The sequence below is a fragment of the Mus pahari genome, chromosome 11 (assembly GCF_900095145.1).
Source record: "Mus pahari chromosome 11, PAHARI_EIJ_v1.1, whole genome shotgun sequence".
Taxonomy (NCBI): domain Eukaryota; kingdom Metazoa; phylum Chordata; class Mammalia; order Rodentia; family Muridae; genus Mus; species Mus pahari.
The window spans coordinates 34,996,829-35,013,081 of record NC_034600.1 but is presented as its reverse complement, the minus strand read 5'-3'; the positions used below and the strand labels follow the sequence as shown (position 1 = coordinate 35,013,081).

Here is a 16,253-nt window from a genome sequence, read left to right as displayed (position 1 = left end):
AACATTGTCTGTCTTGTTCACATTACTTAGTCTCATTTCTATTATTTCTATGCCAGAACAGCTCAACATCAATTATCACCATTATATTCCATGTTCTGAGGAAAAACTTACAGCTATTCACAAAACTCCTACATTTCTTAAATATATCTTTATATAAGTTCTGGTTTAATTTTAATTATGGTTAGTGTATGTGTACATGATGTGGACATGAACAAGCCAGAACACATGCATGTTCAAAAGTAAGAAGACCATGTGGTAGAGCTGGTTTTCTCCTTGAATGTTTCCATGGGTTCAAGGCTTGTTCACGTTCTTTTACCTGCGAAGATTATGCAGTAGTTTACCTAAGTTCCTATGAGAAACTTAGCTCATACAAGTATAATAATGTAAAGTGAATATAAGATTTTTAATTAGTTATCAAAGTTTTCATTTAACAGACCCTTGTTGATTATACAGAAGAAAATGGTGGAAACCATGCTAACTTAGTTTTTTAAAAAGAGGATTTGTTTATGAAATGAAAACATACTTTATTAGACTATTACTATATTCATGCTTCCACAAATTTTTTATTTTTTCATGAACAAATCTATTTTTGGCATTCAGGGATGGTAAAGATACATTTTACAGAACATTAAAAATTGAATTTTAAATAAATTACATCATCATTTAAGTGGGTGCAGAAAAGCCATTGTAAAATTTGGCAGTTTTCTGGATTTTTTTGTTTTTTACAATATTAAAAAGTTGCAACAAATGATGTTTGTGAGCAACAATAAAGTACAATTCAGGCCAGACACCATAAGCTGGCGCCTGCCATCACACTGGCAAAACTTGAATGTTTCTCATCTATGGCTGAAGATCACACAAGAAAATCTGTTCTCCTCATTTTCATTCAACAGACGTACTAGAAGTCTTAGCCAGAACAAAGCTCTTGACTCTTAGGCCTTGTACTACTCAATGCAAAACTACAGTATCAAGGGCAAAGGAATAAAGACAGTGGCTGTGAGATGTAGCTTTAAAATGAAAATAAGTGACCCAATGAGGTTTACTTTGTAGATTAATTTAAATATTAGTAATTTCCCTTCTGTTGGAAATTATGAATTTAAAACAATAGTTGCTAAAACAACCTTTCTCCCCCAAAACATGAATATTTATTCTTTAATTTTTAAGAATAATTTTTATCTCTGGGTATAAATGGGTATGAATTCAAGTGTACAGGTTCATTATATGTGTACCACAGTATGAGTTTAGAGGTCAAAGGACAATCTTGGGTGTTAGTCCTCACCTTCGATCCTGTTGAAACAAAAGCCGTTTGTTGTTTTTCCACACCATATACTAGGCTAGGTGGCCCTGGAGCTTGTGGAGATTTTTCTCTCATCTCCCATCTCTCCAAAGAAGCACTTTGATCACAGATACAGTATAGCTCTGGGGGGGGGGGGTGTTCTGGAGATTCAAACTCAGGGTTTTTTTTTCCCCAAAGAAAGCACTTGGCCCACTGGCAATCTCCCCAGCCCATAAGCAATACCCTTATGTGAAATTCTGTTTATTTATTGCACTATTTACGTATAGTGCTATCCATGTGGAAACCAGAGGAAAATGCGTTGGTACAGGAGACAATTTCCTGGACATCATCAATGGCTCGGGCTCTTAGATCAATGATTAATAATTGGGACCTCATGAAACTCAGGTAGGATTGTGGGAGGGAGAGCCTGGGAGGAGGCCAATGACCAGGATGTAAAGTGAATAAAAGTAAGTTTGGTATGGACATGCACTTATAACCTTGGACTGAGTAGGGGACACATGCATTATCATACACTCTATGCTCAGGCATACACATGCACAAACACACATATACACACACAGTGAAACTTTTTAAAAGAAGCAAATGTCTAATAGAGATAGATACATATAGAGAGCAGTTTGTTATATAACTTAGAAATCGATTTTTCCTCTCAGCTCAATTATACAAGATGGCCACATTGACTTTTTAAACTTATCTATGTTTAAATATTTGAAGCCAATCACTGGATCATTTCATGACCATAAAAGAAGATGATATAAGTAAGTATATGAATTGCTATTATTTTCAGGAATGGGCCTCATAGCACTACTTAATTTATTTCACAAACTAGAGTCTCCAAAGTACTAAATAGTATATAACATTTTTGGAAGTTGCAAGTATGCAAAATAGAATATATTTTAAGTTTCTATATAAAAATTTAAACGTAATGAAGAAGTTCCAAATTGAATTAGTATTACCAAAAAGTTTTGTAGGTTCTAATTCTATGTCTAAATATTAAAATTTGTATTCTTATTTTAATTATAAACACATGAGTACTACACACACTAGTCTGACAATTTTGCTTCCTATCTTGGCTTCTGAATGGAAGTGGGCTAGAGAAACATGTCCTTTGAATAAGTGGCAAAGAGTCGGAAGAAAGAAAAAATTAATAAAAAGATGTGTTCCTCCAATGTAGGCTCTTTATCATCACAGCACACATCACTGACTCCACAACACATCATATATAACTCAAAATCTCCACAGCTAGGTGCTCAATAAATCTCAAGTTAGAAAAAAAGTTTGTTTGAGTGGGAGATTAACTGCTGAATAAATGTTAGCCATGAGATAGGAAATTTGACTGTGTATGTCTCCCTTAAAAGTGAATGACATCCCCTGAGCCTTGGGTATGAGAGTATTTTGTAGATGTACCCACAGGAACTGGTCTCCAAAATGCCACACTTTGATTGATTGATTGATTGGTAGTGGCCTCTGTCTGTTGCCAAGAGAAGTTTCCTTGCTAAATCAACTTCACAGGGAAAAACTCGGGAGACTTCAGCAGTACACAAAGAACTACAGGCAACCTAGCAAAGCTCTGAGCACGAGAGGAGGTCCTCCCCAAGGGAAAGCACACCAATCGGTTGTGCAGTGCCAAGAAGCCCTGAAAACTAGTCACACTATAGGGACTGAACAGGTTAGAGTTAGGAGTAGATATGTATAACAAATACATAGGTGCATGCAGTAACAGTTCAGAAGAAAGAGGCCATGAACTCAAGGAGAGCACAGAGGGGTATATGAGAGGTTTCCAAAAGAGAAAAGGGAAGGAAGAAGTGTTGTAATGAATTACAGTCTCAAAAATGAACAAAAAAAAGAGTGCATGATGTTCTGAAAATATTGGTTTAACTCAAAAATCCATCGCATCACCAATCAGAGACTTGGTAGTAGTCTAACTGAGGCAGATTATATACTAAAGGCTAGATATTAAACTACATGTCTACAGCCAAGAGAAAGGCAATCATGTATGACAAGATATGAACATAATGCTTTCCTTAAACATCTTATGTATGGATTAAGTTATTTTTTCTAATGTTTTTATTTGAAACCACATTAAACAGCAAAATTTTCTCCCATATGGTAATTATATAACCACAAAAGATTGTAAAGACATCTAAGAAGCACCTTATATGCAATGGCCTGTTTTACTTCATCTTACATTATATGAATCATTAGCTGCCAAAAATGCAATATCTTGTACCACAAAGATATGATGTACTCTTCATTTTGGTGCACAATTTTTACCATGTTCTAGGGGGAGAATTGTAAGAGTAAAAGTAGTAAAAACAGCTGTCTGAATATAAATTTAATCTGCATTATTACATATAGTCTGATGAAAATCCCACTTTTATATCAAATTCATTGTGCAGAACCCAGATTTATATACATATTGCCATGTTACATATAAGTAAAAGAATACTTATTTGGGGAGATGACCAGGAGGGAAGGAGAGAGATGACAAGTGGCGTAATGAATGGAAGGACAAACAAGAGCCAACTACCATGTAAATTTAAATGTCATAACAAGACGCATTTATTGGCACACTAATCAAAAACCATATTTTAAAAGATACAGAAAATGTGGTACATTTACATAATGGAGTACTATGCAGCTATTAAAAACAATGAATTTATGAAATTCTTAGATAAATGGATGGATCTGGAGGATATCATCCTAAGTGAGGTAACCCAATCTCAAAAGAACACACATGATATGCACTCACTGATAAGTGGATATTAGCCCAGAAGTTCAGAATACCCAAGATACAATTTGCAAAACACTTGAAACTCAAAAAGAAGGAAGAACAAAGTATGGATACTTCGATCCTTCTTAGAAGGGGAAACACAATACCCATGGAAGGAGTTACAGAGACAAAGTTTGGAGCTGAGACAGAAGGAATAACCATCCAAAGACTGCGCCACCTGGGGTCCATCCCATAAACAACCACCAAACCCAGACACTATTTCAGATGCCAACAAGAGCTAGCTAACAGGAGCCTGATAAAGCTGTCTCCTGAGAGGCTCTGCCAGTGCCTGACAAATACAGAAGTGGATGCTCACAGCCATCCATTGGACAAAGCAAAGGGTCCCCAATGAAGGACCTAGAGAAAGTACCCAAGGAGCTAAAGAGGTTTGCAGCCCCATAGGAGGAACAATAATATGACCTAACCAGTACCTCCCAGAGTTCCCTAGGACTAAACCACCAATCAAAGAAAACACATGATAGGACTCATGGCTCTAGCTGCATATGTAGCAGAGGATGGCCTAGTCGGTCATCAATGGGAGTAGAGACCCTTGGTCCTGTGAAAGTTATATGCACCAATATAGGGGAATGCCAGAGCTAGGAAGCTGGAGTGGGTGGGTTGGGGAGCAGGGTGGGGGGAAGGGATAGGGGATTTTCAGAGGGGAAACTAGGAAAGGGGGTAACATTTGAAATGTAAATAAAGAATATCTAATTATAAAAAAAAAAAAATGTGCCTAGTTAGGCTGGAGAGAGTCTTCTAGAGGTTCAATTTCCAGCAACCACATGGTGGGTCACAACCATCTATAATGGGATCCGATGGCCTCTACTGGTGTGTCTGAAGAGAGCAATGGTGTACTCATATACAAAAAATAAATAAATAAAACCTTAAGAAGGTGCCTAGTTTAAATTTTGCATTTTTAATCTGAAGATAATCATTCTGCTAATATTCTAACCTCACTTTTTGTTAGTGAATAGTGGTACTTAATACTATCAGTCATTTAATTAAATGTATATAGTGTATTGAGCACATGTTTTTGAATTCTGCCACTAAAGAAAAAAACAAATAAATATGATTATTCAGTTATTCAAAAGATTACATCACACAATCAAAGTACTCTTTCTACAGTTATTTAATATGATTCAATTTTTTTATGTAACCTTTTTTTCCAGGGATGCTAACTCACACCTATAATCTCAGAATTTGTGATGCCAAGCAAGAGAACTATTGGAAGTTTGAGGCTATTTTGAAATAAATAGTTCAATCCAGGCCAACAATGATAATCCATCTTAAAAAAAAAACAAAGGGAAGGAAAGAAGGAAGAGGAAGGAAAGAAGGAAGAGGAAGGAAGGAAGGAAGGAAGGAAGGAAGGAAGGAAGGAAGGAAGGAGAACAAAAAGAGGCAACTTTTAAAATGATGTATTCTAAATTGTTACAACTGTAAAATATCAAAATTAAGTAGTTCCACTGTATCAGAGAAAATTAAAGAGGATAAGATATGATTTAGATTTTTTTCCATTTGTGACCTGTCTTTACTTATGACTGATTTTTGCTATGAAACATCTGTTTTAATAAGTACTCAGTCGTCTACATCTGTAAAATGTTTTTAGATATAGTAGTGTTTAGATATACATATAGATGTTTTTACATATAGTAGTCAATCAGTGAGATAGTTTTGTAATCTGTTCATGTGTTCTTTTTAAAAAGGCTTTGGAATTTTGTTCTATTTTATATACCATTTACTAAAGCAAATAATTCAAGATAGCAAATCTATATAGGAAGATATTCAGAGACAGTGGTACCTAGCAAATAATCTTTCCAAATGTGCACAAAACAATGCTGACATCTAGTATAAGCTAAGTTTTAGTTGATCTAAGCTGAGGCTTAGATCTCCAAAGTACGTGAAATCACTGTAATGTATTTATATTCATTTTTCTACTATTACTATGTCTTCTAGGGATAAGTCAGATAAGCTGGAGTGGTGTGGTATGGTTAAAGGTAACACTGTTTGCAAAGACAGAGAAAATAGGTGCAGTAATGCAACTTTTGCCTTGATAACTCTCCTGAGTTATCATAAATGTTATCAGTTATACATAAAATGTTGCTAATTTGGTTCAAGGCAGCTGAAACCTATTAGTATGATATTATCTACCTGCAAATTCATTTATTTGTTTTTTTTTTTTTTTCAGGACAATGAAGAAGATAAACTTTATCAAAGTTTCTAAAGTTGGTAATAATAATTTACAAGGCTTATTTCTGTAGTATATTCACATATACACACACACACAATTATCCTGAAATCTTGAATACTGAACATTAAACTCGTCAGACTGATCTGAGCTATCTTTTGTCATTAATATCTAAAATAACACAAACACATACACAAATAAAAAATAAAAGTAAAGTGTAAAAAAATAAAGTTAAAACCCATTCAATTGCAATAGTGAGTTAAGTTACACCGTAATCATTATCTAGAGCTTGTTCTATGTGAAAATGTTAGCTACATACAATGAGAAAGAACATCATGATGAACTGCCAATATAACCAATTGGTGCTAGAAAATTGAAGATGTTATTCTTCTTTTATATTTTAGCCTTAGGTTTAAAGTCAAACCTAAGACATCCTGTCTCTTTAGTTTAAAATACTTTGATACATTCCTAGAAGCAAGGAATACTTTTTTGACCTCCTTTAATATTACTTCTGTTTGTATAATTAGACACATTAGACGTTTTGTAATACATTGGATGTCTGAATTCTTGCCACCCTTCTTTGACATCATATTTTTAAACTTGATCCATAAAAACAATACAATTACCTATAACAATCTTTCAAAAGATATGTCTTCCTTTCAGCTTTTATTAAGTGTATTTGTCTATTAATAAACATAAGGTCTATTATTTCACTTGACAAGAAAACTAATTTTTAAATTTTCACAAAAGTATAAAAATACATTTTTACAAGGGGATGGATCTGGAGAAATGGCTCAGTCTGAAAAATGCTCACAAGAAGCGAAGTTCAACTCTAAGGGTCGACATTTATCTCACACTTGCAGCCCCAGCTTTGGGAAGTAAATAGCAGGAACTCACTACCAACCAGCCTAGCCTACATGGGCAGGGAGACTGTCTCCGAAAGAAAGCAGCAATACCCAAGGAATGACATCAAGTTTGTTTGGGCCTCTACATCCTTGGGTACATACACCTGCACATGTGCACACACACACACACACACACACACACACACACACACACACACACGTACACATATATGCAGAGACAGACAGAGACAAAGACAGAATCATTATCTAAGACGTGGCCAAATAAAAACATTATCATATACCCATTAAAATGAATAATATTTCTGTGAAAATACAAGTTGGGCACAAAACACATTATAAACAAATTTTGAAAAGTAGAAAATTATTCATATATTCTATTCATTCAATAGGGATTCTTCTTAATGATTAATGGTCAAAGATTCTTACAGCAGCAAGGAATCTACATATATTACCCTAGCACTTAAAATTCTTCACCATGATAAAAGTCACATGGCAACACACACTTTTAACTGGGAAGCAAAGGCACAGCAATCAAAGCTGGAACACTTACAGCTGCCATTTCAATTCAGGAAGGAGTGCTCTCTCTCATTCCCTTGTTTGGTTTGAGGACTTTTATAAAGTGCTAGGGATCAAATATTAAACTAAAAGCCTTTTACATGCTAGTCAAACTCTCTATCACTAAGCTACCTCTACAGCCTGTATTTCTATATTTTAATAATATGAATTGTATCAGAGTATGTCTGCTGAGTTAAGCACTAAGATCTTAAAAGTAAAGGGCTTTTTATGAAACATTTTTCCCTGACTAAATAGTAATCTGACACACACACTAAAATGATGACAAGTAAAAGCATCTTGTCCAGGAAAAAGAGGAAGAGAAGACAGCAATATCATACTCATCTGAGTATGAGATACACGTGCTTGGTTTCTTCCTTTTGTTCTTCCTGCCAAATGACACATTTGAATGGAAGGACTAGCTCTCAATCCTAAAGATTTTGTGTAATTTCCATGTTTCATTTTTGGCACCTTTTTTCATTAATTTATTTATTTTACATCCTAATTTAAACAGAGCAGCTTCCTCTCATTCCTCTACTCCCAATTCCTCCTTCTTCCCTCCCCCTCCTCCTCTTCCCTTCAGATATCAACCTGCCTTGGCACATCAAGTTGCAGTAGAACTAGGCTCATCTTCTCAAATTGAGGTTAAACAAGGCAGCCCAGTTAGGGGAAAGGGATCCAGAGAAGGCAAAAGTGTCAGAGACAGGCACACTTTCAAACAAGAATTAACTGTGAAAGAACAGAATTCCAGGTTACCAACTTAAGATGAATTGTCTACATTCTCACAGTTATTCTATGTAAAGTATAAACCATTTATTTGTGGACTCTTTCAAAGGACTGACACATGGGCCAAATAAATAAAACCTGGAACACTTGTGAAGTAGTGAAAATGTTAATAGATAGTATAAAGAAATAACAGTTTTACCTAAGTTATGTAAATTTAACAAGGGATCACAGAGGCAATAAAGAATGCTTCTTCTTAACTCTCAACTGAGGAATATCGAATGGTTGAGAAACACCTGAAAAAATGTTCAACATCCTTAGCCATCAGGGAAATGCAAATCAAAACAACCCTGAGATTCCATCTCACACCAGTCAGAATGGCCAAGATTAAAGATTCAGGTGACAGCAGATGCTGGCGAGGTTGTGGAGAAATAGGAACACTCCTCCATTGCTGGTGGGATTGCAAGCTTGTTCAACCTCTCTGGAAATCAGTCTGGCGGTTCCTCAGAAAATTAGACATAGTACTACCGGAGGATCCTGCTATACCTCTTCTGGGCATATACCCAGAAGATCTTCCAACTGGTAATAAGGACACATGCTCCACTATGTTCATAGCAGCCTTATTTATAATAGCCAGAAGCTGGAAAGAACCCAGATGTCCCTCAATAGAGGAATGGATACAGAAACTGTGGTACATTTACACAATGGAGTACTACTCAGCCATTAAAAACAATGAATTTATGAAATTCTTGGGCAAATGGATGTATTTGGAGGATATCATCCTTAGTGAGGTAACCCAATCACAAAAGAAGTCACTAGATATGTACTCACTGATAAGCGGATATTAGCCCAGAAACTTGGAATATCCAAGACACATTATGGAAAACAAAAGAAAATCAAGAAGGATGACCATTTGTGGATACTTCATTCCTCCTTAGAATAAGGAACATAACTCTCATGAAAGGTTATAGGTACAGAGACAAAATTTAGAGCTAAGATGAAAGGATGGACTATCCAGAGAGTACCCCATTCAGGAGTCCATCCCATCATCAGCCACCAAACCTAGATACTAATGCTCATGCCAGCAAGATACTGCTGAAGGGACCCTGATATTGCGGCCTCTTGTGAGGCTATGCCAGTGCCTGGTAAACACCGAAATGGATGCTCACAGCCAGCTACTGGATGGAACACAGGGTCCCCAATGGAGGAACTAGAGAAAGTACCCAAGTACCTGAAGGGGGCTGCAACCCTGTAGGTGGAACAACAACAGGAACTAACCAGTACCCCCTGGGTTTGTGTTTCTAGCTGCATATGTAGCAGAAGATGGCCTAATCGGCCATCAGTGGGAATAGAGGCTCCTTGGTCTTCCAAACTCTATATGACCTAGCACAAGGCAAGGCCTGGGCCAAGTAGTGGGAGTGGGTGGGTAGGGGAACAGAGGTGGGGGGAGGGGTATGGGAAACTTTTGGGATAGCATTTGAAATGTAAATAAAGAAAATAAAAAAAAAAAAAAAAGAATGCTTCTTCTTGCCAAGGACCAGGGTTCAGTTTCCAGCACTCACATGTTGACTCACAATCATCTGTAACAGCTGTTGCAGGGGATTCAAGGCCTTTGTCTGGCATTTGCAGACACCACACACATACTTAGTGTACATACATACAAGCAGATAAAACATGCAGATATATCTAAAAGAAAGAGTAGGATAAAAACAACAAAAATAAAATAAATACAAAAAAATGGGCATGCAAGTGTAAGCACTGGGCTAGGCTAACTGGTGACTGTATAAGATGACAGTGCCTTCATAACACATTATTCATCTTAGTATCTACCTGATCTTTTCAATACAATTGACTCTAGCAGAGCCGATTAAATATGGTACGGAGCCAGGCAGAGGCAGGCAGATCTCTGTGAGTCCCAGGCCAGCCAAGCCTACATTGTGAGATCCAGTCTCAACAAAACAAAGTAGAACAACAAACACAGAATAGAACAGAACAGAACAGAACAGAACAGATCACAAAGACTGGTACAATTGCATAAGATTATGAGTCATTAATGAGCTAGATTTTGGAGTGAGTTAAAAATGAACTGACTGGTTAGGAAGGGTTTTTCTTTTGTTCCCTAATGTTTGTTGCAATGAAAACTGGAATACCAATGTTTTAAGGCACCATTATAAGGCTAGTAGTGACTTTTTCTTTCTAAATCCAGTCAGGGTTAAAACTTGCTAGCTACTTGGATTTATACCCAAATCAACTACAATTAAAAAAAAAAAAAAAAAAAAAAAGACAACAAATTGCTTCAAATTTACTTAGGGCTCAATTTTAAGAGAGAGAGAGAGAGCAATAGGAAGGAAGTGAAGGGGAAAGGAAGAAAGGAGAGGAAAGAAAGGGAGGAAGAAAAAGAGGGAAGGAGAGATTGAGGGAGGGAGGGGGAGATTGAGGAAGGGAGGGAGGGAGGGAGAGAGTGAGTGAGGTAGGGAGGGAGGGAAAGGATCCTGAACTATGGATTTTCCCCAGGAATTAACTCTGAAGCATAAATCCTGATTTTTATTTGTACCTTTATTTTTCATACACTTCACCATTTAAAAAAGGTAGATCATTAACTAAAATCAGACAAATGTTGTGGGTTCCCACAGACTGTTGTCTCAATTAAAGCTACTTATCTTTCAAATTTTAAAGTAGTAGATATAACTAGCCATCTGTTTAAAGTTAACTTAGGCTTAGAAGAAAGTAGGATTTGGCCCAAGAGCTAAATCTATCAGTAAGAAGAGGTTCTTTTGTTTAGTCTTACCTGTATGAGAGCATTAGTTTGAATCACATTAAACACTAAGAACAAATCATCTTCGAGTTGTAAGAACACAAATATGAAAAATAGTGTCAAATCTCTCTTTTCACATCCGCAGATTTTTACATTTACTTTTGTCTGTTCTTTGAAATAAGGGGTTTTAATGTCATTTGGGGGTTGGGAGAAAGTATCATTTTAAACATTGGCATTGATTTATTTGAATAAATATTAAAAACTTAAGGTCCTCCTAAGAACCAAGGATGGGTTCTTACACTTACATGTGAGTGCACCTGACAATACTAGTTATCTACATAACCATCACGCCTAGAGAATGTATGCTTCCAGCTTCACAGAGGGTGAAACCAAACATGCATTTGAAAGAAGTAGTGTCAACGAATTTAAACAAATATATGGAGCCAGAAATGATGGCTCATTCTTGTCATTCCAACACCCAGAAGGCTGAGGCAGGAGTATTATTGTGCATTCCAGCCCAGCCTGTCTAGATCAAGGAAGGCCTGGACTCTAAAACAAAATGAGGAAACAAAACCCCAAACAAATGACCATAAGACATAAATTATCACTTGATGAAAAGAGAGATTACTTGCACAGTTGGACTTTATAAGAATTAGGTGTAGAGAAGACATCTAAAGCTCACTGATTTAAATGTTCATAATAATACTCAAGTGTGATATGTTTAGCTATTTAACAAGTCTCCAATTCTTACAATGATTTATCCTAATACCAAAATTATAACAGTCTCTATTGAAAGATGTCAAAAAGGCTGTAAAAAAGAATTGAATGCAGGCTTTCCACACAGTAGTTACAAGTGGCATAAAGAGTGGAGTTGTCCAGTTTATTTTGGTTTTCTTAAATGCACTCACTTGTGACCAATCTCATGAGCGATGGTAAAAGCCGACCCCAGGCCAATGTCTTCATTAATGCTGCAGCTCCTTTCAGGCTCACACATTCCAGCCACAGAGGCTAAGCCTGAATAAACAGAAAGACACAATGGGTCAAGCCAAGGTGCTTCAGCCTTTTAAAGCCCATGCTTCTAAACGCCTGGATTCTTTTTAATAACCTCCACGCACAGAAGGAGCAGTTGGCAAAAGGTTAACTTTCTAGTCGTTTGCAAAAATCACTGGGGGAAATTTCACTTTGCCGGCTAGACATTAATATTTTTTGAACTGCAGTCAGTGCTGGAAAATGTCTAGACTAGGGGTTAGATTTATAAATTTTACTTCTGGTAACTTGGGACCACCTAGTAACTTGAGCCAGAAAAGGGAATTCAAGAAAGCATTTCTATTTTAATATTCTTCAGACTGTAGAAAGCAAAATATATCCACATTATTTTTCTAGAGAGATCTGTTTAAATTTAGTGGGTTCATAAAATATACAAGCAACATTTTAGTTAACAAAAAGAGGGAATCCCAAATGGTTTTATAAATGACATTTTTATAAAAAACAAAATGAATGGTTCAAAACAGGGTAAAAAAACTATGAAAGATGTGAGACTTTTGTACTTTTTCAACCCCTGAAAATTAGTCCTGATGGCAGCAGCTTACACTGTTGTTGTGGTTTTTTTAATGGAGGGAAGTCACTTCCACATTCCATGTTGTTTTCGTCTCACCCAACCCCCTTCAGTGCTTTAGAGTTCTTACTAATAAAGCAAAACCATGGTGTTAATTGGCTGATTTCTAGTGAAATGTTATGTAACTCGAGGAATTTCCCCTTGGAAGCTTTAGTATTTACTTCCAAATGAATACCATTCTCTGTGGATTATGCTCTGTGGATTAGTATAGAATTTTAAGTCAGCACTTTAGAAAAAGGATTTTATAAGAAATGAAAAATGCCATACATTATAAGGAAGCAGATCGCAAATACTAAATGCAGAGAAAAACAGTCATTTAAAGAGGGGAGGGCATTTTCTGTAGTCTGCTATCCTGCCTCTCCAATGTCAGGAACTGCCTTCCCACAGTCCCCTTAGCTCAGTGCTCTGGAAAGTCACTGAGTGCAACATGCAGCGGTCTGAGGGAGGTAGGAGTCCCCGTGAGCACGAATTGAGAACTGTTTACACTATTCAATACATATTTTCTACACAGGAAGCTCTAGGAATTGTGTTGCTCGTTCTTTCTGATATATTAAAATAATAGACACACATAACAAAGTTAAGGTGATTGTTGGGTACACCTACTGATTTATAAGGGATGAGCAGAAGAGGTAGAAAGGGGGTTGATGACCATCCAGAGACTGCCCCCACTTGGGGATTGATCCCATAAACAACCACCAAACCCAGACACTATGGCAGATGCCAAGAAGAGCTTTCTGACAGGACCCTGATATAGCTGTCTCCTGAGAGGCTCTGCCAGTACCTGGCAAATACAGAAATGGATGCTCACAATCATCCATTGGACAGAGCACAAGGTCCCTAATGAAGGAGCTAGAAAAAGTACCCAAGGAGCTGAAGGGGTCTGAAGCTCCATAGGAGGGACATCAATATGAACTAACGAGTACTCCAAGTACTCCTTGGAACTATACCACCAATCAAGTTCCACATGATGGAACTTGTGGCTCTAGCTATATATGTAGCAGAGGATGGCCTAGTCGGTCATCAATAGGAGGAGAGGCCCTTGGTCCTGTGAAGGTTGTATGTCCCAGTATAGGGAAATGCCAGAACCAGGAATGAGAGTGGGTGGGTTGGGGAGCAGGGGGAGGGGATAGGGGATTTTTGGAGGGGAAACTAGGAAAGAGGATAACATTTGAAATGTAAATAAAGAAAACATCTAATAAAAATGTATTAAAAAAAAAAGAAAGAAAGAAAAAAGGGGGGTCGATTCCTGCCACAGAGTTAGTATAAGCACTCATGACACCACTGAGCTGACCTTCCATTCCACTCAAAGGTACTGGGCCTAAAAAGAAGACAATAAAGAGAAGGAGCACTTGGGGCAAAAAGAATTCATTCTTTGGGCAATGAAAAATATGTTATAAATGTTACTTTGAATTTCCACTATAGAACACATATGTGTATGCACACAAGCATGCTCCATGCAGATAAAAATAGGATTTGGCTCTAAGCTTTTGGGTTCAGTATAGGAGAGCATTTGGGAAGAACAAAATAACAATGAGCATTGTTTCTGTTCTGAGTCATGTTTAAAAGATCACTAATTATAATTATTGACAAATTATCATCTCTTATACTGCCACAGACCACCCTTTTGTTTTTCTAATGGTGGTGGTGCTGGAGTGGATGGTTTGTTGTTTTCTTTAGTTTTTTTTCTTTATTGTGTGTAAAACGGCTTTTCTTTCAGTGTGTGCTCTATGACTGTATTTTGAATTAGGAATTCTCACTGCCACCCCAGTGTAGTTATAAACATGTTTACTTGATATCTGACATAAAATTGTTAACTCTGCTAAAGAACAACTTTAGAAAAGATGTATTTGGAGAGCAAAGGCAAATCTTAACTAATACAAAAATAAACACTAGTATATGCTCATTAACTCTCACCATTTTCTAGTTTCCTAACAACTGCTGCATTCAAAATTCCTATGTGTGCTAGTGTTAATCGGGAGTTCATTACTGTTTGGGTCATTTGGATTTCCTCAGTTTGACTATCAGTTTTCAACCTTAACCCTAATTACCCTTATACAACTGGTTATCAGAGTTATTAACCAAAAGCTTATCTAAAAAATCATAAATATCAATATAACATAATTAAATAAATAATTTTTAGGTAATTAGATTACCTATACTGTACTGTACTGACATTTTCCACATAGAAGTCAATACTATATATTGACTTTTATATATATGTGTGTGTGTGTGTGTGTGTGTGTATTTCATTCCACTTTCAAAAATTATAATTTTAATTTACAAAAAAGTAATTGAGCTTCAAAACACATTCCATGTACCTTGCAATAATTTGTTGACTATAGAAATGAATTACTAAAGTTACAATATTTATATTATTTTGAAAAAAATTAGACAGTAAACTACATCAGCTCCTTAGTACTGACACTGAAAGCACCAGGTAGTAGCACTACTGACGTCAGAATCAAGAGCCTGTCGATGTAAGTCATATACTTTCAAAGAACTGACCAAAATGTACACACTTATTTCTTTAAGAAATATATGCTTGAAGATATAAGCTAGTTTGTATGTATACTTGCTTTGAGGTTTAGTGTTCATTGGTTCTGAAGTAAATAACATTTTTAATGTACATGTACTGAATTTGTACAATAAATAAATGAATTGAATATAACATTGCAGGTTAAATACATTGCAACATTAAATACTAATGCCTGTTCCTTTAATTAATACTGAATTTCAAAGCAATTGTATTTTTTCTTCATTGATTTTAACAATATACCTTTGGTAAAATGGCTGGTATTATGCCTACTTCATAAATAAGAAAACTAAGAAAAAAGGAAGTTAAAAAGATTATTAAAAAGCAATAAATACATTGAAACTGCTAAAGTTAGTCTCAACTTTAAGTTAAGTTGGCCTTAAAACACTAAAAAGAAAATCCCAATATAAGCTGGCTCAGCAGAGAACTCTTTCTATGGTAGGTATTAACTAGAAAATTTTTCTATGGTTAATACTAGGCAATGGCTAATTGAGATTTCTCCTATAGTTATAAATCTCAAGGAAAACAGGAAATAAGCCGTGTGAAAAATAAGGAAGAGAGAAATCCTGTCTTGGAAGGGATGTTTCACTGAACCACCAGGAAGCTGGGAACACGTTCACTCCTAATTCAACTCTAATTGGATATTCCCAAATGTTTAAAGTGTTAACAGGAATTTACTTCAAAATTATTCATATACAGATAAGAAAATTGAGATTTGACCTAGAGAAGTCAAAAGATTCACTTTGTCTTGCGTAGATATTGAGTTTGTAGAAAGTTTTCACGACACTAAAACTTCCGGTGCCTTAAAATAGCACTAGTTCTTGGAGTACTACTCAGCTATTAAAAACAATGAATTTCTGAAATTCTTGGGCAAATGGATGTATCTGGAGGATATCATCCTTAGTGAGGTAACCCAATCACAAAAGAAGTCACTAGATATGCACTCACTGATAA

The 16,253-nt window shown here is 36.2% G+C and overlaps 1 protein-coding gene across 1 annotated transcript in view; it reads right to left on the bottom strand.

The window, feature by feature from the left end:
- Adamts6 (ADAM metallopeptidase with thrombospondin type 1 motif 6) overlaps nt 1–16,253 on the bottom strand; it is a 219,101-nt gene that overhangs the window by 138,989 nt on the left and 63,859 nt on the right. The window contains exon 9 of the mRNA XM_029544066.1: nt 12,060–12,165. Within this exon, the coding sequence (XP_029399926.1) occupies nt 12,060–12,165 (106 nt within the window). The remainder of the gene's footprint in view (nt 1–12,059; nt 12,166–16,253) is intronic.